The sequence below is a fragment of the Esox lucius genome, chromosome 3 (genome assembly GCF_011004845.1).
Source record: "Esox lucius isolate fEsoLuc1 chromosome 3, fEsoLuc1.pri, whole genome shotgun sequence".
Lineage (NCBI taxonomy): Eukaryota > Metazoa > Chordata > Actinopteri > Esociformes > Esocidae > Esox > Esox lucius.
The window spans coordinates 17,779,196-17,801,866 of record NC_047571.1 but is presented as its reverse complement, the minus strand read 5'-3'; the positions used below and the strand labels follow the sequence as shown (position 1 = coordinate 17,801,866).

The 22,671-nt window shown below is 37.7% G+C and overlaps 1 protein-coding gene across 2 annotated transcripts in view; it reads left to right on the top strand.

Moving 5' to 3' along the window:
• The window catches only part of pth1r (parathyroid hormone 1 receptor), a 70,704-nt gene that overhangs the window by 29,589 nt on the left and 18,444 nt on the right, over positions 1–22,671 (top strand). For both annotated transcript variants that reach the window (XM_020042020.3, XM_034288649.1), the window contains 2 exons: positions 11,977–12,079; positions 21,035–21,145. In XM_020042020.3, the coding sequence (XP_019897579.1) occupies positions 11,977–12,079; positions 21,035–21,145 (214 nt within the window). The remainder of the gene's footprint in view (positions 1–11,976; positions 12,080–21,034; positions 21,146–22,671) is intronic.

Genomic DNA, 22,671 nt, shown 5'->3' with positions numbered 1-22,671 from the left:
TTTAGTCATTGTTGTCTCACTGAACAGCATTGAGTGAACAGTAAGATTTCAGGAAATGGCTGAGGCTGATTTTTTTAGCCCTTTGTCTGGCATTGCTTGTTTGAGGAAAGATGATTGCTTGTCTAAGTGGCACCAATGGAAGAGGGAGAGTGCCGCTTTTCTGTTTGACAACTGAAGCCATTGTCTTCTGTTGACCAAGTTCAGCATTTTGCACTTTTGCACTTTTGTATGCACTCACATTTATTTATGGTAAATGTTGTATAGCACTTTCCTTTAGCTATTGCAGATAAATTATGGAAATGTTCTTATATAACAATTCAAAAATGCCCCTGCTTTAAATATATACTTTTTTGACGATATAGACAGGTGGATGTGTTCTAGACAAGCATGACCATACTGTCTGATTCAAAATGAGGGTAATTTTTTTTTAATCATTGTGAAAGGGGATTTTATTCCCCATCTCGCATTTCCAGAATTGATGATGCATTACTGCAATACCTTTTGATTTCACAAATTGGCAATTTATAAGTATTAAAAGTTATGGTGAAGATGATGATAAAATACCAGTTGACACGAAATGGTGTTTTATGATTTGCCTGATTACTTTTTTGATGAAAATTAAACATGTTCTCCTTCTGGCTGGCATTGCTTTAATGAAAAGAAATGCAAAGAGACAAATCACTTGTATACTATAAAAACCTGTGGTCGATTTCCAATTGGAACAAACAAAGCACATCAGGCTTGGTGTCAGTACCGTTTTAATTCCAGTCCATTCAGCAAGAACACAAACATTCCAATTATCTTCAATGCTTTTCAATGAGGCCAATTTTGAATTGTAATTGAAGTTAGGTTAACTGTTTGAATTGACTGGAATTGAAATGTAATTGACACCAAGCCTGTAACACACAGAAAGACCTCTTATGGCCCCATGATATTTAGGGTTCTACTGCTTCCCCTAAAGCACACACAATGTTTCCATCAGGGACAAAAGTGCTGTTCTTCAGGCATATCTGGCCAAGCCAGGGTATAATTAGGAGCTGAATGCTGCTTTAAGTCAGAATGTGGTTTGCAGAGTATTTCCAAAGGACAACCAGTCTTGTGGTCTGTGGTTTTTATCATCAAATGCAAATGGCACAGTTGAAGAGGAGTGGCACTGACTCATAGAGTTTATAATATCCAGAAACTTGCATCCGCTAAAACATTCATGTGGTGCAATATGTCAAAAGTAACATATTCATGCTTTTTTCCAGATAGTGGACGGGACATTAAAAACAAGATTCGGCAGAGCTATAATTTACAAGATCCCCCATATTTTCTGAAAGAGAAAAAAATGTAGAGGGAAAGTTAAAAAAAAGCCCTTGGGATCGTGTTTTGAAAATAAGCCAACAACAAGGAAGGAAATGTTAGGCTATGGTGTAAAGAAGGGCAAATGACCAAAACAAGTACGAAAAACAAACATATAACTGAATTCCCATAATACAGCCGCTTTACAGGCGCAACAGGGTAAATATTATCTGTATATTATTTATTATCTATGGGACGAAGTGTGATCTGTAGCGGAAAGTCTCACTTTACATGGACGCTTAAACCAGAATCCCATCCTCAGTTATTTACAGGAGGAAGATTATTACTAGTCTACTTAAGCATTCATGAAAATGATCTGAAGAGTGTTTTCAGTCAAAACACTTACTGATCAGAAGTTTGGTGTTGACAGGCAAAGCCATAGATTCTAAAATATGACATCTGGAAATTGACTTAGGATTTTTGTGTCAATATTAGTGTTTGCCTTTTTCTCACCTAGCATTGCAAATTATTTTAAAGTTTGGTGGATGACTTAAATCCCTAAATTACCAAAGTTTTAGAAAATCTGTCAAATGTAATTTGCCTTGAAATTTGATTTAAAAATGTTCCCTTGTGTATGTTGGGATGTTTGTTATACATGTCTACAGCAAAAAGCAAAATGTATACTTTAAATGTCATTGAAAGACACTATTGACATTTATCCTTGAAACAAATATCAAGGTTTTACGAAACCAGCTTTTCTTTCATGAGAAAACCTGCATAATTCTTACAAGCAATGATAATCATAAGAGTCTCCCTAAGGTGTGTTATATTTCTTACATTTACAGTATATTCCCTGTATTAGACTATAATAACCTGTCTATTGTTTATTTGGGTATTTCACATTCTAACACTCATCCCTCACCAGTGTAAAAAACAATACCCAACAATTAAAAATCATACAGTATTTGCCTGTACTGTCAGCTTTCACATTTTTAATCATAAACATTCAGGCATTCTATTAGAACCTTCTAGGTTCTGCATGTCTCCCTATCCCCATTGTAGTATGCATTTCCATCCATCCATATTTCTGTGCCCATTCAATAAGTAATACATAAATTCTTTCTTTATTTTTTGAACAACATGTTTTCAATAGCATCTTATCATATTGATTCACATCCCAAAACAGAACAGCATCTGTTCCTAGATGGAAATCAATTTATAACTTTCAGCGTTTGACTCACAAATACAGAGGAGACCATTTCAGCAAAACCTTCGGTTTACCACAATTTTCTAAAGACATATTCTGTATATAATCAAGACTGTGGGTAATGTAGTGGAACCCACTGTCTCCAATTCTGAGCTCTACTTATTTTTGCCTTGTCATCCATGTCTTCACCCACTTCATATATTTCACTATTTTTCTATTAAATATATTTGCATTTGCAATAAAACACTTACACTTACAAGTGTTATATTCTGCCGTCTCTTGGCCATCCTTCCACTACAGGAGGGCAGCTCCCACTCAGCCTGATCAAGTCTCATGTCTATTCTGTCAACCCAACTTTGCAACCAGCTTCGCTGGATGCGAAGACAGCAAAGTCTTTGGCCATCTTCTGAAACTATCTTAAGATGAGTGCACTAATTTTTAATTGCTCTGGATAACAATGTCTGTAAAATTACTCACATGCTCATCTAAATTGTATGCACATTTCCTTAAAAAAATAAACTTAATTAAATTCCTTGACCTGGTGTTTGGGTGCATACAGAAATTGTAGTAGTGTTTGTATTTGAAAGACCAATGATGAAAACTCATATGTTATGTACAGTATTTTCCTAAATTTATTTTTGGAATGCTGTCAAAAGTATTAAACAAAAAGAATACTGTATTTTTGAATGAAATGCTGGTAAATAAGAATGTGCAAAGCTTCTCCCTGTAAGAGTTCTATTTGCTTTGGTGGTTTGGAGCTCGGCCAGTGAAAAAGGAATATCGTTTTCAAGAATAATCTTGAGGTAGAAGGCTTATTACCCAGAATTCTCCTCTAGTGGATGGATAATCTGAAATTATAGGTCATAATGTCTTGATTTAAGGAATCAAGACATGTGCCAGCTGCAATGTTTTCTAGTGCAATATAGTTTATATTAAAATATTCTCTGAGGGCAATTATTTTATATCTGGGGACCTTTCATTCTCCTTGTCCCAGTTCTGACTTAACTGACAAACCCAAATCAAACTACATTACTTTTCCATACAACATGTAAACAAGGTTTGAAATAGAACATATTATTCTGTAGTTTTATTTATCCATAATACAGAGAGAAGTGTTTAAATGTGACAAACTTTAAAGGATTCCCAGCTTGACGATTTTTCCTCAAATAGTAATTCATAGTTCTAGGGAGAACTTATGTTTTTAGTTTTGCCTAGACAGCCCTGTAACAAAGGTACATGTAACAATTTCTCAAAATGTGATGAATGTATATATTGTTTATATAATAAACAAGGGACATTTTATAATTTTCACTTACTAATAACTTTCACTTACTATTAAACTTTACTAATAAACTTCTAGATTGGCAAAGCTAACCCTGTTCTTCTCAATGGCTGTTTTGTGTTTGGTGGGGTTGATTATGATGACAACAAACTGACATGTTTCCATTACGCAATATACAGTAATTCTATGTTAAAATGTCACCTGGGTATGTTCTGTATGTGTGTAGGCTATTTTGTCATATACCAATGTGTTACTTAGCCGAGCATACACAACCCAGTTTCATTTGACCTTCAGTTATTAGGGATTCAACCATACCCCTCAGGAAGTACGTTCGTAATTTTTTTTTAACTGCAATTATGTTCAGTATGAACATAAATTGGCACAGTTACATTCACTATCAACATATCTCCAGTGCTACTGGTCCGTAATAACTTGCTATTATGATGCTCCTTAAAATGTCCCTATTATTATAGTCCTCAACATACTCAATATCAAAATTAAAATGACTTGTTGCAAAAAATCGTTTACAGTTCATGGTAAAATTTACTTAGGGTCAAGGTTAGGCATCACAGTACTGAGGTTAGTGTTAGGATTGTCGTTAAGGTTAAGGTTACACAGACAGAAAACCTTCAGTCTAAAGAAAAACAATTCTCCCTCAAATAATTTTTCTCTTGATGGAATTCAATACAATTTTTGTATTGAAAGTCGGTTCGAAAATGTCCATCCTTCATCCCCGACCGCTTTGCCCTAGCCAATAGCCACTCTATTTGACTGTGAAAACATTGATAACTGCCCCTAGCGGTCGGGTTCCAACGGTAAACAGCACTTTTCATATGTTGACACTGAACATAATTGTTTTCCAAAATAATTACATATACACATAATTCCTGCGATGCTGCATTGTAGGGATGTGCATTTTTGCCTTTAAAAAGGGTTTGCTGTGTAAATTGCTTCTGATATTATACAGAAAAGATGCATTGTAATTTGAAATTACTTGGTGATTGGAAAACCTCAATGCAATCTGGTTTGTTGGGATACCATTTCATGTGCTAACTATGTTTCATAAATACATTCATTTTCCATTCTATATTCATATTTCTTTCTGTTGGAGCTCATGGGCTTGTCATACTTGACATTAATTGGTCTGAGGTGTCTGTCTGTGTGTGGGGGTCATAATTGACCTATACTGCCTTCCGACTGCTGGCAGGTCATTCTTTTAGAACATTGGGTGAGTGGGGCTGGAGGGGTCTAGTTGGATCTTGTCTACATGCTTCTTTGCCCTGGAGTCATATACAACTTTGATGGAGGGAAGGTGGCAGCTGATAACCCTTTCCACAGACCCTACAATGCATTGCAATTTACCTGGAAATTGACACATACAGTGGTCGTCTGAAAGTTTGACGCATACATGGTTGGAGTTATAGGCTTTGTTATATAATGGATTAAGGGCGAGAGAGTACATCTTTGTTATGGTCCATTGCTAAGGTCTGAAATCAGAGTCGGAATTGTACACTTCATCTTTACTTGCTGTGTCCTTTTGGTCAGTTGACACAATCAGCTGAGAGAGTTTGTTTTTTAGTATTAGTAGTTCTGGAATTATGGTGTTGAAAGCAGAGCTAAAGTCAGCTACAGCTAACAAATGTATGTTTGTTCTCTACAATCTCAGTCCTTTAGGTCTGCATATTCTCTTTCTCCATTCACCTGCAGTTGATCTGCTCCACATTAATCTTGAGTGGGCGTTTCTAAAAACTCATCCAATCCCTTTGATCCCTTACATGGTAGCAACAATCAAATACTTCAGTTTGCCGCAGGTGCTGTGCTGCAGCTGAACAGTGTATTCACAGCTCTGTTAATGGCTGAGTAGGCATAGGCCAATGGAATCAGCTGTCAAAATGCAATGTCAATGCAAATGTCAGTTTGGCTACAAATAAAGTATATTAAGTGATTTGATAAAATGTAATTAAGTATGTTTATTCCTCATATTATTTCAATAATAATACATATACAGGTAACAGACTGAGTGACAAGAACAGTACTACTGTAGGTCCACCAAAGATGTACTTAGGTACATGTAATGTGTTACTTGTAGTGAATTACAACCGAATTCCCAAAAAGGTTGGGATGCAGCATAAAACATAAATAGAAACAGAATGTGCAAATCATTTAAACTCTGTATTCAATAAAAAAGTAGAAAAGTAGAAAAAAGTATAAAGACAAAATATCAAATGTTGCAACTGAGACATTTTATTGTTTCTTGAAAAATATATGCCCACTTTGAATTTTATTGCTGCGTTACAAAAACGTTGGGACAGAGGCAACAAAAGACTGGAAGTTGTGTAATGCTAAAAAAATCTGGTGAAATGTCACACAACTAATTAGGTCAATTGGCAACAAGTCAGTAACATGATTGAGTATTAAAAGATCATTCCAGAGAGGATGGGTCTGTCAGATGTGAGGATGGGGAGGTGTTCACCACTCTGTGAAAGACCGTGCACGCAAATAATGGAACAATTTAAGAGTTTGTGGAACTCATCATCTACGGTACATAGTATCATTAAAAGACTCAGAGAATCCGGAGAAATCTCTGTACACAATATTGGATGGCCGTGATCTTCGGACCCTCAGGCGGCACTGCATTAAAACCAGACATGATTCTGTAGTGGAAATCACTGCATGGGTTCAGGAACACTTCTGAAACCACTGTCTGTGAACACAATATGTTGCTGCATCCATAAATGCAAGTTAAAACTCTACCATGCAAAGAAGAAACCAGATATTAACAAGATCCAGAATCGCCCCCACATTCTCTGGGCCCAAGTCCATTTACGATGGACTGAGGTGAAGTGAAAAACTGTCCTGTGATCTGGCCAATCAAAATGCTATATTGTTTTTGGGAATCATGGACACTGCATCCTCTGGACTAAAGAGGAGAGGGACCATCCAGCGTGTTATCATTGCACAGTTCAAAAGCCAGCATTTGTGATATTGTGATATTGCATTAGTGCACGTAGCATGGGTGACATGCACATCTGTGAAGGCATTGTTAATGCTGAATAATATATACAGGTTTTGGAGAAACATATGCAGCCATTCAGACAATGTATTTTTCAGGGAAGGCCTTGCTTTTTTCAGCAAGATAATGCCATACCACATTCTGCACGTATTACAACAGCAAGAGTCAAGGTGCTAAACTTGCCTGGCTGCAGTCCAGACCCGTCCGCAACTGAAAATATTTTGCGCATTATGAAACGAAAAATAAGACCCCAAACTGTTGAGCAGCAGAAATCCTACAATTGTGCTCATAAGTTTGCATAGCCTAGCAGAAATTGTAACATTTTGCCTTTGATTTTGAAAATATGACTGATTATGCAAAACATGTATTTTATTTAAGGATAGTGATCATGTGAAGCAATTTATTATCACATAGTTGTTTGCCTCCTTTTTAAATCATAATGATAACACAAATCACTCAAATGGCCCTGAACAAAAGTTTACATACCCTTGAATGTTTGGCCACAGAAGGTGACACACACAGGTGAAAATGGCTATTAAAGGTGAATTTCCCAATTACCGGTGGCTTTTTAAATTGCAATTAGTGTCTGTGTATAAAAATTCTATGAGTTTGTTAGTTCTCACGTGGATGCACTGAGCAGACTAGATACTGATCCATGGGGAGTAGAAAAGAACTGTCAAAAGCCCCGCATAACAAGGTAATGGAACTTTATAAAGATGGAAAAGGGTATACAAAGTTATCCAAAGCCTTGCAAATGCCAGTCAGTACTGTTCAATCACTTATTAAGAAATATAAAATGTGATCTCTTGATACCAAGCCAAGGTCAGGTAGACCAAGAAAGATTTCCGCCAAAACTGCCTGAAGAATGGTTCGGGATACAAAGAAAAACCCGCAGGTAACCTCTGAAGAAATATAGGCTGCTCTGGAAAAAGACGGTGTGGTTGTTTCACGGAGCACAATACGACAATACAAAAATTAGCTGCATGGTCGAGTTACCAGAAAGAAACCTTTACTGCGACAATTCCACAAAAATGCCCAGTTACAATATGCCCGACAACACCTTGACATGCCTCACAGCTTCTGGCACACTGTAATTTGGAGAGACGAGACCAAAATAGAGCTTTATGGTCACAACCATAAATGCTATGTTTGGAGAGGGGTCAACAAGGCCTATAGTGAACAGAATACCATCCCCACTGTGAGGCATGTAGGTGGCTCACTGATGTTTTGGGGGTGTGTGAGCTCTAAATGCATGGGGAATCTTGTGAAAATAGATGGCATGTTATCAGAAAATACTGGCAGACAATTTGTATTCTACTGCACAAAAGCTGCGCATGGGACGCTCTTGGACCAGCACGACAGTGACTCTAAGCACAAGGCCAAATCCTCCAGTGGTTACAGCAGAAAAAGGTGAAAGTTCTGGTATGGCACTCACAGTCTCATGACCTTCGAGAGACTCTGGGGAGATCTCAAACGTGCGGTTCATGCAAGACAACCAAAGTCTTTGCATGAGCTGGAGGCATTTTGCCAAGATGAATGGGCAGCTATACCCCCTGCAAGAATTTGGGGCCTCAGACAACTATTACAAAAGACTGCACGCAGTCATTGATGATAAAGGGGGCAATACATAGCGTTAAGAACTAAGTGTATGCAGACTTTTGAGTAAAAAGTAAAAATCAGTAAATAAAAATCTTTGTTGCAATGTTTTGTTTTATGATTGTGCCTTTCTGTTAAGACCTACAGTTGAATGTAAATCCCATTAGAAATAAAAGATGGGTTTTGCCTGCTCACTCTTTAAATGTGTTGCTGGCATCAAATTCAAAATGGGCATGTTTTTTTCCAAAAACAATAACATTTCTCAGCTTCAACATTTTGTATGTTGCCTTCGTACTATTTTCATTTAAATATAGGGATAAGTGATTCGCACATCATTGTATTCTGTTTTCATTTGCATTTTACACAGCATCACAACTTTTTTGGAAACAGGGTTGTTGAATTAAACGTTATAATGTGATTTGTTGAAGATATTTCATAATTCACTAAAAGGTTGTTACTTAATGTTACTTAGTATGTTGTTATTTAATGTTCATGTTATAACCACCTATTGATGTAATAAGTTATTACTTATTATTTAGCTGAAATATTTTATATTACATTTATCGGCAACTCATTACATCAAATATTGCTGGGTTTTACATTGACATTTTACATTTACCATTCTTACAAGCCCTAAAAATTGCAGCTGTGAAAAAACTAATGAAATGTAGTTAGAGCATAGAGTTCTGTCTAAAATCTTTCTTATTCAACATCTTTGTGCATGGTTTTTTAAAGACCTTAAATGGCTACAGTACTCAATGTCAAACATAATTATTTTGCTGTATATACCATCTTTAGATTTGGAATGAAGATGACAAAGACACCTGTCTTTTCAAGAGCTGATGTCAGCAAGCCCAGTTTAGTTGTTTTTCTGGCCTGTCACTGGCATTACCTCTGCCTAAAGTAACACAAGTCAGAAGCGATTTAAAATGTGAAAATTATTTTTGCTTCTCTGGAATAGACCTGTGGAATATTCTATATTGGCATAGCCAGTACAGTAAACAGGTTGTATCCATCCTTGTCTCTGTGTGGTGAAATGTTGTTCCATCTGTGGTTGTTTACCGTCCTAGGCCATAAATGTCTTCTTTCCTCTGTAACACCATTCAGCTCTCAAAATGGACATCCTTATTTCAAGACGAAAACTAGTGAAAATATTGATGGATCAAGCATTGTGGTTTTATTATTTTTTATTATTTTTATATTTTAAGTGTTGCAGTGCAACCTTGTGTGTGGTTCAGGGACTGGTATTTGCCATTTTTGTATAACATGGCATGTCTTTAACAAAACACACATTTTACTCTCCTAAATATAATTGACAGATATATTGACGTTATTAAGTGTTCAAATATACAATCAGAATAGGCGTTATAGCTGGTTACTAGATACATAATAATATTTTAACAAAAATAAGAATAAGAATATTCTATGAACATTGGCCTACATTAAATCAAATGAATCCTCCTTTGGGTCAACTTGGTTGCGATCGCTTCTTTATTGCTGTTGAAATCAGTATCTGTGTAAGACGTAAACAAACACCTATTGGGTTTGACCTAACAGCTTGAAAAGCTTTTACAGTACCACTTGATGAGATATTGAAATTTTATTACTATACTTTTAACACTTTATATGAAGCCGCCCTAATTACTATGAAACATAGTAATAACTACAGGAAGAACAAATGAGTTATTTCTGTTTTAGTAACATGGGATTGTCATTTGATAACTCCAGGATAAGTGCTGTTCTTAGGCTTGTGGCAAAGCCTCAATGTATTGCGTAATCCTTCATGTAAACATGCCTTATTGCTTTAGATTTTTCTGCAGGAAGAGTGAAGTAATGGCCTTCCATTCTGTCTTTCTCACTATCCAGTTAACACAGAAAGAGGCTGGAGATTTCACATTCTACAGAAGTTTGAGATAAATTCAAACAATTGCATAAATTATGAAAATTAATATCTATTTATTTGGATATCGCAGTAAGCACAGTTGGATCAGTAATCAGGAAGATACCGTAAGGCACTGCCAAGTAAGGGCTGTTACATAAAACTCTCTGAAAAAGCACTCAAACAGGAGTCTAACAATCACTTTGTGGATTTGAACCCACGCTTCAGCGTATATATGTGTCTGGATAAGAGCGTCTGCTGAACGACTAAACTGTAAACTGTGTGCCGGAGGCAGCAGTTTTGACCGCTGGACCAACTGAGACCATGGACTGGGCATCATGTAAACAAATGTTGGAAGAATGGAATTGAGCCGACCTGTATTTATTGGTCTGCTGGTCATATGAACATGCAAAATATTGTTGTGGCAAAAAAGGTCATGTACTATTCCGGCTCCTCTCTAGTTTTTCTTTTTAGGTTTTGACCCTATTAGGGAGATTCCCTAGTCACTGGGCATTTTCTTGTTGTTTTCTCTTTGGGGTTTTAGGCTGGGTATCTGTAAAAACATGACAATTGCTGATATAAAAATGGCTTTAGAAAATAACGCAAGCCCATGGAGAAAATAACTTTGAGTTATTCACGAAAAGGTGAAATCCTACAGTGGCCCACAGTCCTGGTCTCAAGTGCATTGAAAATCTGTGGCGTTATTTAAAATAATAAGAATCCCTCCACCAACCTCAAAAATATGGAGCCAATCTGCCAAGACAAATGTGTCAAAATTACTCAGACGCGGTGTGCAAAGTTGGTCCATACTTCAGTACACAGATGTGCATGTCACCCATGCTACGTGCCCTAATGCACCTCCATACTATCACAGATGCTGGCTTTTGAACTGTGCTTTTGGAAAGTATTCAGACCCCTTCCCTTTCTACGTTTTTCTTTATGTTAGAGACTTGATTTAGAATTGTTACATTTTTGCCATCAATATACACACACATACCTAACAATGACAAAGCAAAAACATATATTTTGAAATGTGTCCCAATTTATTTAAAATACAAAACTGAAATATCTCATGTGGATAAGAATTCCGACCTTTTCTTCAGTCCTTTGTAGAAGCAACTTTGGCAGTGATCACAGCTTTGAATATTTTTTGATATATCTCTAACAGCACTGCACAACTGGATTTGGGAAGTGTTTTCCATTCTTGATGGGAGATCATCACAAGTTTTGTAAGATTAGATGGGGAGCATCAGAGAATTCAGGTCTCCCCTCAAATGTTCACGTTCGGGCTTAGGTACTTATTAGAGATATTTCAGTTTCTCATTTTAAATATATTGGCACACATTTCTTAAACAGTGTTTCAGCTTTCCCATTATGGGTTAATGTACGTAGATTGATTTGTAAAAAAATATTTCAATTATAAATTAAGTATATTGCGCACAAAAATTTGAATCATGTTTGAGTTATCCAAAACTGTAAAGTTGGTTGTTAAGTCTTATAAAGCTTTAATATATTCTAAAGATTCTTTATTTATTAGTACATTTCACTGGCAATTTTAAGAAACGTAATTCTAACCAAATATCTGCAATTTCATGTATTCCATGCTGTCAGCCTTACATAAATAAATTTTTGATATGAATCTGCGCTGCTGCGTGATGTTTGTTGTCATTTTTAAGTTTCATCAATAACTGAATCGAATGATCCTTTCTACACAGGTGGAGGCAGATGATGTGCTCACCAAAGAAGAACAGATTGGCCTCATGTTCAGAGCCAAACACTTGTGTGAGATAGCCATCAAGAACAAACACAAGCCTAGTGGTGAGTTTTGTATATTATGCCTCATATAAACATTCTGTAAACCTTTGTGTGAAACTACACAACAATGTTTTAATTAATTTATCATTATCTATCAGCCCTGTTGACTAGGCATGAAATTATGTAACATTGGAACCTGAGGGCACATTTTGTCTTCTATATTTTCTCAACAGATCAATAGCATTTTGAACATACAGCATAAATGCAGCAAATGTACAGACTGTCTCATTTTATTTCTGTCTATTTCAATTAATTTATGATTTAGCAACTAAGAATAAAAACAAACTCCTGATGCCACATGCACTGATGGACACCCTTATGCTTGAACATGGTGTTCGTTATGGACAAACTGTGACTAGCACAGAAGTCCAATAACTGAACACAGCTCGGGTTCAGATCAGGGGGGCCGTTCCTCCCAATCACGCCCCTCCAGGTGTCACTGGCGTTGAAGTCCCCCGTTAGAACGATGGAGTCCCCAGTCGGAGCACTTTCCAGCACCCCTCCCAGAGACTCCAAGAAGGTCGAGTACTCTGCACGGCTGTTCGGCCCGTAGACACAAACAACAGTGAGAGACCTATCGCCGACTCTTAGGCGCAGGGAAACGACCCTCTCGTTCAACTCCAGCACATGGCGGCAGAGCTGGGGAGCTATAAGCAAACCCACACCAGCCCGCCGCCTGTCACCATGGGCAACTCCAGAGTGGTGAAGAGTCCATCCTCTCTCAAGGAGTGTGGTTCCAGAGCCCAAGCCGTGCGTAGAGGTGATCCCGACTACCTCTAGTCGGAACCTCTCAATCTCACGCACGATCTCAGGCTCCTTCCCCGCCAGCGAGGTGACGTTCCATGTCCCTAGAGCTAGTTTCCGTGTCCAGGGATCGGGTTGTCTAGGCCCCTGCCTTCGACTGCCGCCCGATCCTCTCCGCACTGACCCCTTATGGTCCCTCCGGTGGGTGGTGAGCCCACAGGAAGGTGGCCCTACGTCGATCCTTCGGGCAGAGCACGGCCGGGCCCCATGGGGAAAGGCCCAGCCACCAGGCGCTCGCGTACGAGCCCCAACCCCGGGCCTGGCTCCAGGGTGGGGCCCCGGCTGCGCCATACCGAGCGACATCACGGAACTCATAATTTTTTTCATCATTAAGGGGGTTTTGAACCGCTCTTAGTCTGACCCGTCGCCTAGGACCTGTTTGCCTTGGGAGACCCTACCAGGGGCATATAGCCCCAGACAACATAGCTCCTAGGGTCACTCGGGTACTCAAACCCCTCCACCACGTTAAGGTGGCAGTTCATGGAGGGGAGTTTTGGGACAATCCAACTCAAAGCAAATGTAGGCTAATATTTATTCACAAATCCATTGCATGCATTAACATCAGTAACTCTGCAACTTCCAAACACATGGTGTCATCTTTTGAGATGCTTTGCCAAGCCTTTACTGCAACCATTTTGATCTGTTGCCTGTTTTGGGAAGTTTCTGATTTCAGTCTCCTCTTTAGCAAGTGAAATTCAAGTTCAGTTAGATTTAAATCAGGAGATTGACTTGGCCTGTTTAAAACTTTCCACTTTTTTTCCCCCAGATGAACTCCTTGGTTGACAGTGTGTTTTGGTTCATTGTCCTACTCCATTGTGAAGTGTCCAATAAGCCTGGTGTCATTTTTATGTACGTTGGTATCCAACATTTTCCTGTACACTTTGAATCCGTCATGCTGTTGCCATCATTTGTTACATCATCAACAAAAAATGAGTGAGCCTGTTCCAGAGGCAGCCATGTCCATGCTGTTACATCAACTCCACCATGCTTCACAGATAAGGCGGTGTGCTTTGGATCATCTACAGTTACTATTTGTCTCCACTTTTGCCTTCTCATGCATTTGATAAAGATTGGTACTCGTCCCATCTGTCCATAAAACTTGCTGATACCTGTACTTTTTGGCAAATTCTAATCTGGCTTTTCTGTTTTTAGTGCTGATCTGAGGTTTGCATCTTGCGGTGTAGCCTTTGTAAGTCTGCTGCCGAAATCGTTTGCGAACAGTGTATGGAGTTCACTGACACTCATTGTAGTGTGTTTTTCACAACTCTTTTTTTTATGTCATCAACTCTGTTGTTTTCATTGGCTGACCTGTTCATTGCCAATTTTAGGCCTTTCCAAACTTTTGTGCTATGGTTCTGATTGAGTTACTCTTTCATTTTAGCATCTCAATCCCTTGCTTTTCTTTCACAGACATCTCCCCAGCTCTTTTTGTTGGATTATGCCTGCTGACCCGAAAGGCAGAATCTAAAGGCAAATGCAAACAATAGAACTGGGACTTCACATTCACATCTCTTTTATTTTTGAACATCCAATGCAGCATGAAACACCTGATCTATTAAAAAACTAAGGATTCAGATTTTCATGTCTATTGTCAAATTAAAATGACACTAATGTTCATCAAGTGCCCATTAGACTTACATTTTCTTTTAGATCGAATAAATTTTTAGGTGCAAGAATTATGTTTTTATTTATAATTAATAACTCACAAGTGCCAAATTATCCCAATAAGAATTTAAATGTGGAACCGCAATTGCAAAAGCTTGGCTGAATAGGGATTATCAATACTGTTTTTGCGCAATGTAATAATATCTGGCATTCACACTACTTTCTGAAGCGCCTAGTGATCCAGGGCACCCAGCACTGCTGTCAAAACAGGAGCATTGTTTCAATTTTTCAAATGTAGAAACTGCAGTAATTTCCTGTTTACAAAAAATCTAAACAAAGTTGCTCAATTTATGTTTATGTGAGAAAGAAATTACTAAAAGGGCAATCAAGCAATAAAAAAAATATGCCCTTGCTTTTTAAGTAAGAAGGAAGCATTGGTTTGAAGCCATAGAGAGTAAGTAATGGAGAGTAGAATTCCAAGTACCGGCAGTCATATTATATTATCTTTATCCCTAGTCAACTGGTATTTTTGTGTATTCACTGTGATTGGGTTTTGCACCTTTCTAAACAAAAGTAAAGGATACACAATATTACTGGGTTATAGTTGTTGTAAGTTATACAAATGGGTATCCCTGGATGGATTCCCATAACTTACATTATCCCCAAATATGCACATTTTATGGAAATTTTCACAGCTTCCAGGCTTCATTTGAATTAGAACACATTTTTAAGATAATGATTCATGTCATCAAAAGACCAATTTCTGCAAGATGGTTTTGGTGTTCAAAAGGGAAAGCATAAAGCATGCATTTGGTCAAAGTGCATTGATCAGAATGATCCCACACAGTAACACTAAACAGAGCACTCTGAGCCACATTAGAGCAGTCTAAGATGAGAGTCTCCTGCCCTCCTCTGACCACCATCACCCCTAATGCAACCTGACATGTCTTGTTTGTCACTGTCATAGTAGGCATGACTCTTTTTTTAAAGCATTTGGGGGTACACTTCCAGGGTAAAATTCACCCTTCAGCACTTTCTTGCACGATTATGACAGTTTATCTTCTAAATTATACAAATTTTTGATAAACATAAGCAAAAACACTGTATAAGAAATAGCACAAGAAATATGCTATAATGTGTAATGTTATTACACTTTATTGTGGGTTTAAGGGAATACACCAAAATGTATTTCCCTGAAAATAAAGTGCTTAGTTCACCCTTCCCTTATATTTGGATTTAGAAAATGTCTGTATATGATCCCTCAAAATCTATACTAAGGATAAGAATCAGTGACTTTTTCCTTGCAAACGCCATGTGCACAAAGTGCTGAAAACAAGGCTGCAAGTAATTTTCACTCTCAATTAATAGTAACGTGTTTATGATAACATTATAATATACTTCAGGGATGAATACAACTTAACCTGTACACCTTATGATGCTGTTAGAGAGTAGTAGACTCAGCTTAGCCTTTATCTGGTGGCTGTATCTCGACCTCTTTTGGAAGGTTGCACATGTCTTTACAATCATAGCTCAAGGGAAGGTAGAATTAGGCGAAGCGTATTGCCTACCTCTCAAGGAGAGAGAAAAGACTAGTGTACTTTTTGTCTGAAAAGCTTTCAGGACCTTGTTTGATGTTCTTCATTTATATATTAATATTTTTCTTTGTCATTTAATATTTTCATTTGAACTCTCCACTTAATGTGCACATATGTTCATTTTTGTAATTTTGTAACTAATCTAATCAGTCTTACTTTAGATTGTCACTATATTATATTAGGTGGCAAAGACCTCCACATCCTTGTGTCTCATGATTACCCTACCTTGGAAATGATGGTGGATACTGCTGCTGTTAACTGGCCATTATATTTTTATTCCTAGTTTTTATTTTGGTTATTTTTATGAAATTGGCTGAGAAAAGAGTGGCCTTTACTTGGAATAGGCTTATGCTAATGTTGGTCTCCTCTATTATGGGAAAACCTTGAAACCTGCGTGCTGACTCAAACTCAAAGAATAGCAACTGAATATTTTTTTGAGGAGTTTGACTGTTCTTCCAGATTTGTCTTGCCTTGGTCTTATGTGACCACCTGTGGGGTTCTGTGTCAATGTACACTCATGGTTTGCCTAACAGCTATTATAACTGACTATTTCAATTTGTTTGGTATGTTAAAAATGAACCAATAGTAATGAATTGTTCTTGCTATTACAGCCATTTTAGAAGTGGTGTCTGGTAGGGTGGTGGGACCACCTCAGTTCAAAACCAGCGTCATGCCTAGGGCCAATTGCAACAATTGATGGATACAAGATTATTGCTGTCTGAGATCTCATTATATCATTGATTAATAACTAAATGCACCTGCACAGCTGACCTCCATTGCAACCACTGTTGGTCACATAATTTCTGCTCAACAAAGCTGAAGTCAGGTTTAACTTGCTTCCAGTTTTTCAAGAAAGGTAATTTTCAAGAATTACCACCAGAACGTCTTGTACCGAACAAACAAAAAGTATTTCCTCTTTTATTTCTATTGGTCACTCCCAATCAGATATATGGAAAATACGTATTTCCAATTACAATTCTGAAATCTATTCGCTCCATTACAAGGTGTGTATTACAACAAACTTACTGCCATATTATTGTCCGACCCAAGACAAAACTTTCTTCCAACAACATTTAGCTTAGGGCCTCCAGAAGGCTAGGGCTGGCTCTGACTGCATGTGTGGGATTTAATGAGGGTCCGCAAAGCCACAAGCCCCTCTTGATGATTTTCTTGTGCCGCTACCTCCATCAAAGTTTCCCATTTTCCGTTTCAATCAAGCTTATTTTAGCACTCAGTTCCATATAATCTACCAGTAATATTGTTTTAAGAACCCGCCCTAACTTGGTGCTCCATGGGAAGTCCTGCTTCTTCAGTGCATCCCGCCGCAGCCTTTCTCTGTGAAGTCAATCTTTCTGTTATTATTTCTCATTTGTGCTTTTAATACACATGAGTTCTCCATTACTTTACTGATACAACGTTTTCATTGAGTTTCACTGAGGTTTGCCTGGGAAGGACAGTGGAGGGATGTGGGTTTAAGGCCCCAGACCTTACAGTGTGTGAAAATAGCTCAGCATTCAAACCAGTGGTCTTGGTGTAATATAACATCAGCAATCATTATGAAAGGTAGTATATATCAAATCTCTACTGCAATATATGTTTTGACATCTGCAAGGCCTGAATCACATGAATGAAGGGATTGAAAACCAGATTTACATCACAAATAACACCAATTACAAAGTCACCTATGGTCATGCTTATATTTAAATAATGGTCTTGGAATTCATAAGAAATTATATATGTGTATGTTCTGTGTTTCATTTGAGCCTGTTTGTAGGTGGTCTGGTGGCTATAAAATGCAAAAATAAATAAAGAATAAGACCAATTTTACTCTTCACTTGCAGGATGTGGTCATTGTTATTCAGAAAAATGCAAAGCATGTTGGGCTATTCTTTCGACCCAGACTACACTCTTAATCATAAATCAGTTAAATACATACAATGGTTACTCTCTAATTATAATAGGCGAGTGACAGGCCATTTTGAAGGCACATTAAAATAATGTTGTCATAGTCTCTGATGTTCCTCTATAACTTTGATTACAGGAATGAGAAAATAATAGATCTACAGTAAAGAGAACACAGTTTTGGTTTTATCCTCAACTAGTTATTAGTGGTGAATGTGGGGCAGATGTTTTCAATAATAGAAAATAAAGCATAGCCAGAAAGTGATGACTGCCAGCGATCTGTGGTGAGAGGGGACTACACTCCCACTATCGGAGGGCTAGGATTTCTGCACCGTTTGTTATAGCTACCAATTAGGTATAATTTTGTTCTAAAGTGCTACTGCTGCCTTATGATATCAATAAATGTGAGGTCTCTGATCCCCAAAAAAGTTAGGCTTTGCATTTGCTTGACATCTAACTATGATTTCTGTTTGCCAAAGCAACAATTCATTGGGAATTGATTTTATTTTTGCTAACTTGCTAAAAGTGTACAAAAAGCAAATTTAGAGAACAGTACTCAGACTCAGTGACTGAACAAGAAGAACCCCTTTTCTATGGTTCTTCAAAGAACTGTTTGATAACCTTTCAGGGAAGTTTTTCAAGTGGGTAGGTTGTTCATATGGTTCTTGGAGTAACTAAATAGTTCTTTACAATACCCTTTGACATGTTTCCATTAAGTGTAGATAGGTCAGCTTTCAAGCTAACTCTACCTTTTCGGACAAACAGCAAGCTATCTATATTTTGGATGAACAGTATGTATGTTTCACTGCATGGGAAGATTGAAACAAGAGCAGTAACGTTTAGAAAACACTGTTTTGGTACGATGTGTCAAAGCGACAAAATGATGTCGCTTTGTCGCAAAACAGAGTCCTCCAAAGTCCTGCGATGCCAAGGTGCTTTGAAACATTGACCTCTACTGGACACCTTACTAAACAAATTTAGATCCAATCTTTTTCAATACTTGTAACCACAGCTGTGGCGTAGCTTCAACGGGTAATGACGGGAACTTATAAATTATTACAGGTAGTGGCAAGATAACGTGACAGGAAAGTACTTATTAACATGAAAGATGTGATGTGTATTTCTGATCAGCAGATGTCAATAAAGTGCGCTGTGTTTAAAAACTGAGTAATGAAATGTATGTGGACTCGAGCCTCAACGTTTCAGAAAGCTTTGATGGCCCATCACTACTGCACCTATCCAGGTCAACTCCAGAAGGGTTCAGATAGAAGGGTTAGACTTTCATGAGAGAGCATGCGTTCACAATAACACAATAGCCTGTACCAGCAATTAAATAATGAATTGCTAAGAACACAACCATGTGCACTGAAAGCAGTACACCATATAGGCTACCACACCACTGCAACCTCAACCACAAGTATACCATGGCACGCATTACGTCACCGTGCACTTTAGTTCCTCATTTGTGTGCGGCTCGGTACAGCACTGTGTCCTACAGCCAACCACTAAAGCCCATGTACCAGAACTCCTTTGTCAGCATTTCCATAAGCAAATCCTAACCAGGGAAGCACCTACCCTCTTTAACCAAGAAAGCACACAAATAGCCTATATATGCAACATATGCATACATATCCAGGGCAAAATTCCTATAAAATGCCTAAAAGCTTCTAGCACCAAGGTTTGCACACACTATTAAAACAACAAAAAGGCTGGTACCAAAACAGCATGACCATTAATATAATTTTTATATTTTCACTTGCTATTTGCGGATGATATTGGAGGCTTTGCATAAATGTGGTACATAAAGTGTTTTTCAGCGTATTACTTTGAATGCAGACAAGTAAGCTTGGGATGGCATGGCCTCCAGGGTTTTTTTTTTTTTGTCATCCTTTCTCTGTGTGTCGATATCAATCTGCCTGTGTATGTGTATGAACTGCTTTGCCACCTTTTAACAGTTGACGCTAAAGCAGGCCTTGAGGCTATGACTGTTTTGGCTGCAACATCAGTCCCAACACAGCAATAGAAATGTAAAGATTCCAGCTAGCCAGCACTTGCACTACTGCAGATGTGGACCATACTTATAAAAAATTATATTAGGATGCATTGTAAATGCAGGACCAAGGAAGGAAAACATAGCAAGCTTCACAGCTTTTGTTCAGCATTCAGGATTGCAACTACCTGTTGCATTAGCTGTTCACTCCCGATTGTAACTGCTAAAAACCTTAGCTAGCTATCATTCTAACGAAAACAAAACCACTTAGATGACATACTTTATTATTAAATAGCAGAGATTACTCAAATCCGGACTGTAGCTAGCAATTCAGCAACAATGTTATGGGAGTGAGGAAATATTAGATTTGTCTTTTCATTTTAAGATACCTGAAGTTTGTGTTGCCTTCTGGTTAAGGATTAGAGCCGGGAGGAATTGTGCGCTTTGCTTCTTATTTTTGTCAGGGTCATAGAGCTGGAGTGTCCATACTTTTATGTCATGTTCTTCTTCAGAAAGTGATAATCCTACTTCCGACATTGCAGATAACAGGAAATTGTTTTCAAGGTATTTGATGCTTATTAAGCCAACCACAGTAAATAACAGATAAAGGCATCGCTTCTGTGTATCATTTGAAACATGCCTGCTTAGAGTTATTTTGTGACCTCTACATTACAGCTCCATTTTAAATAGATAACTCAACATTAACTAACAACTCTCTTTCTTGACACATAATTGTAAAGTTTTTGTATGATGGTTTGTTGAGCCTAAGTTGTAGTTTTTAGGGCAACAACTAGACTGTTCTGGATAAATGGTTTTGTGAACACAGTACATGAAATTGGCTGGCAACCAATTAAAAGGCCGCTGGTGCTATTGCTAAGTGATCATTATGGTCAGGACATTGGGTTCAACTTAATTTGTCTATCATTTTCAGAGAACAACTCAACTGAACAGCTTCACACTGTAGCACAGTAATATAATGAAGAAGCCCACAGCGGTGTAATGTCCATGGCAGTGAACTCAATAGGTTAAAATGTCACTACTGATTTCTCTCTACTCCTGCAGATGGTTACTGCTCCCCAGAGTGGGATGGCCTTGTTTGTTGGCCTGAGGGATCTCCTGGGAAGCTGGTGTCCACTGCCTGTCCAGAGTACATCTATGACTTCAACCATAGGGGTAAGACTGGTCACGGGTGAACTGCAGTTCAACAATTATACAATAATGCAATCTTGGCAGATTACATTTTAAATTGTATATCAAAGTGCTTACTGCACTGTAAACACATTATCATACTTTATGTGGTGGCTATGTATGGAGTTTTTAACCCCCCCCCCCCCCCCCCCCACACACACACACATCAGGACACCTCTTTCTCAACGCTAAGGATGCAAATATTTCTTTCTGCACATTTTACACAAACATTGATATTTCTCTGAAGCTTTAACTCATTTGGTCAACAGGATGATGCAGCCCATGTCTCTGTTTAATATTTGAGGCAGCTGGAAGTTGGTGGCGGGTTGAACATTTCGAATATTATATTTTGAACACTATTTGTTTTGATTTACAGATATTGCAGTAGCACAAGCAATAAATAGTCTACACATTTCATTGTCTACACTAGTCCAAACAATCAGTGTTTAGTGTAATAATAAATCAATCATGCTACAGTATAGCCAAGGTAGCTGAAAAAAAGATCTTATAACGTTTTATTTACAAGCACTGAGCAGCAGTTGAAATGCATAGACTACTATATCAATAACAAAAATAAGAAATAAAAGTAAATTATGGATTTAACAAACAACTGTAAGGCAACTGATTGTAATTTGCAAAACAAAATACCATAGATTCAATGTAGATTTTTTGGGGGTTGAGTGAACACACAATTCAACATAACCATAACTTTATAACATAAGTGAAAATGTTCTGGTGTATCATTACAACCTTTATGATCATTTAACATTTTTATAATAACGCTTCTCTTTGAAGGCCTCAATACTTTCTAACCTTTGGTTTACAGGTCATATCAAGTCATCTGTTCAAATATTGAACATTTTGAAATGTTAATCATGCACCACTGTCAGGGTCTGTGTTTTACTATGTAAGTTAGTAATGTGCTGAAGAATAATATACTACACATTGCAATATCTCTTTGATTGTGTGCTGTTCACCGTAGAATTTTGCTGTATACTGTAGACCCCAAAAACTCACACTCTGTTTATTAATTGCAACCCTCTAAACAGAGGACTTATTTAGATGTAGGACATAAGGTGAGTACAATTGATGATGAGGTAGGCTTGTAGGGTGAGAGATTAGTGCCCCTGCTGTAGACCATCAACAAATAAAAAGTTAACATGATCACATGTCACCTTAGTAGTCATCTAACCGAAACAGATTTTAATAAGTGACAGATAATCTGATTTGAGATAAGAAAAAAAAAACACAAAAACAGCTTGCATTGAAATTATTTAAAGCGATTATTAAGAACACATTTTACTGAAATTTAAAACATTTACTGCTGCCATTGTGAAGGTAGACGTTACTTACTTAACTGCATGCTGTCTCTCTAACTGACAATACTGAAAATATCCTTGTTTCTGGGCATTATTTACAGGCTGGTTGGTTTGGTGCCAGCCAGCAACAAAGCTTATAATGAGATTCAGATTCCGGGGAGGGAAAATGGCTAATTGGGCCCAATTTGGACA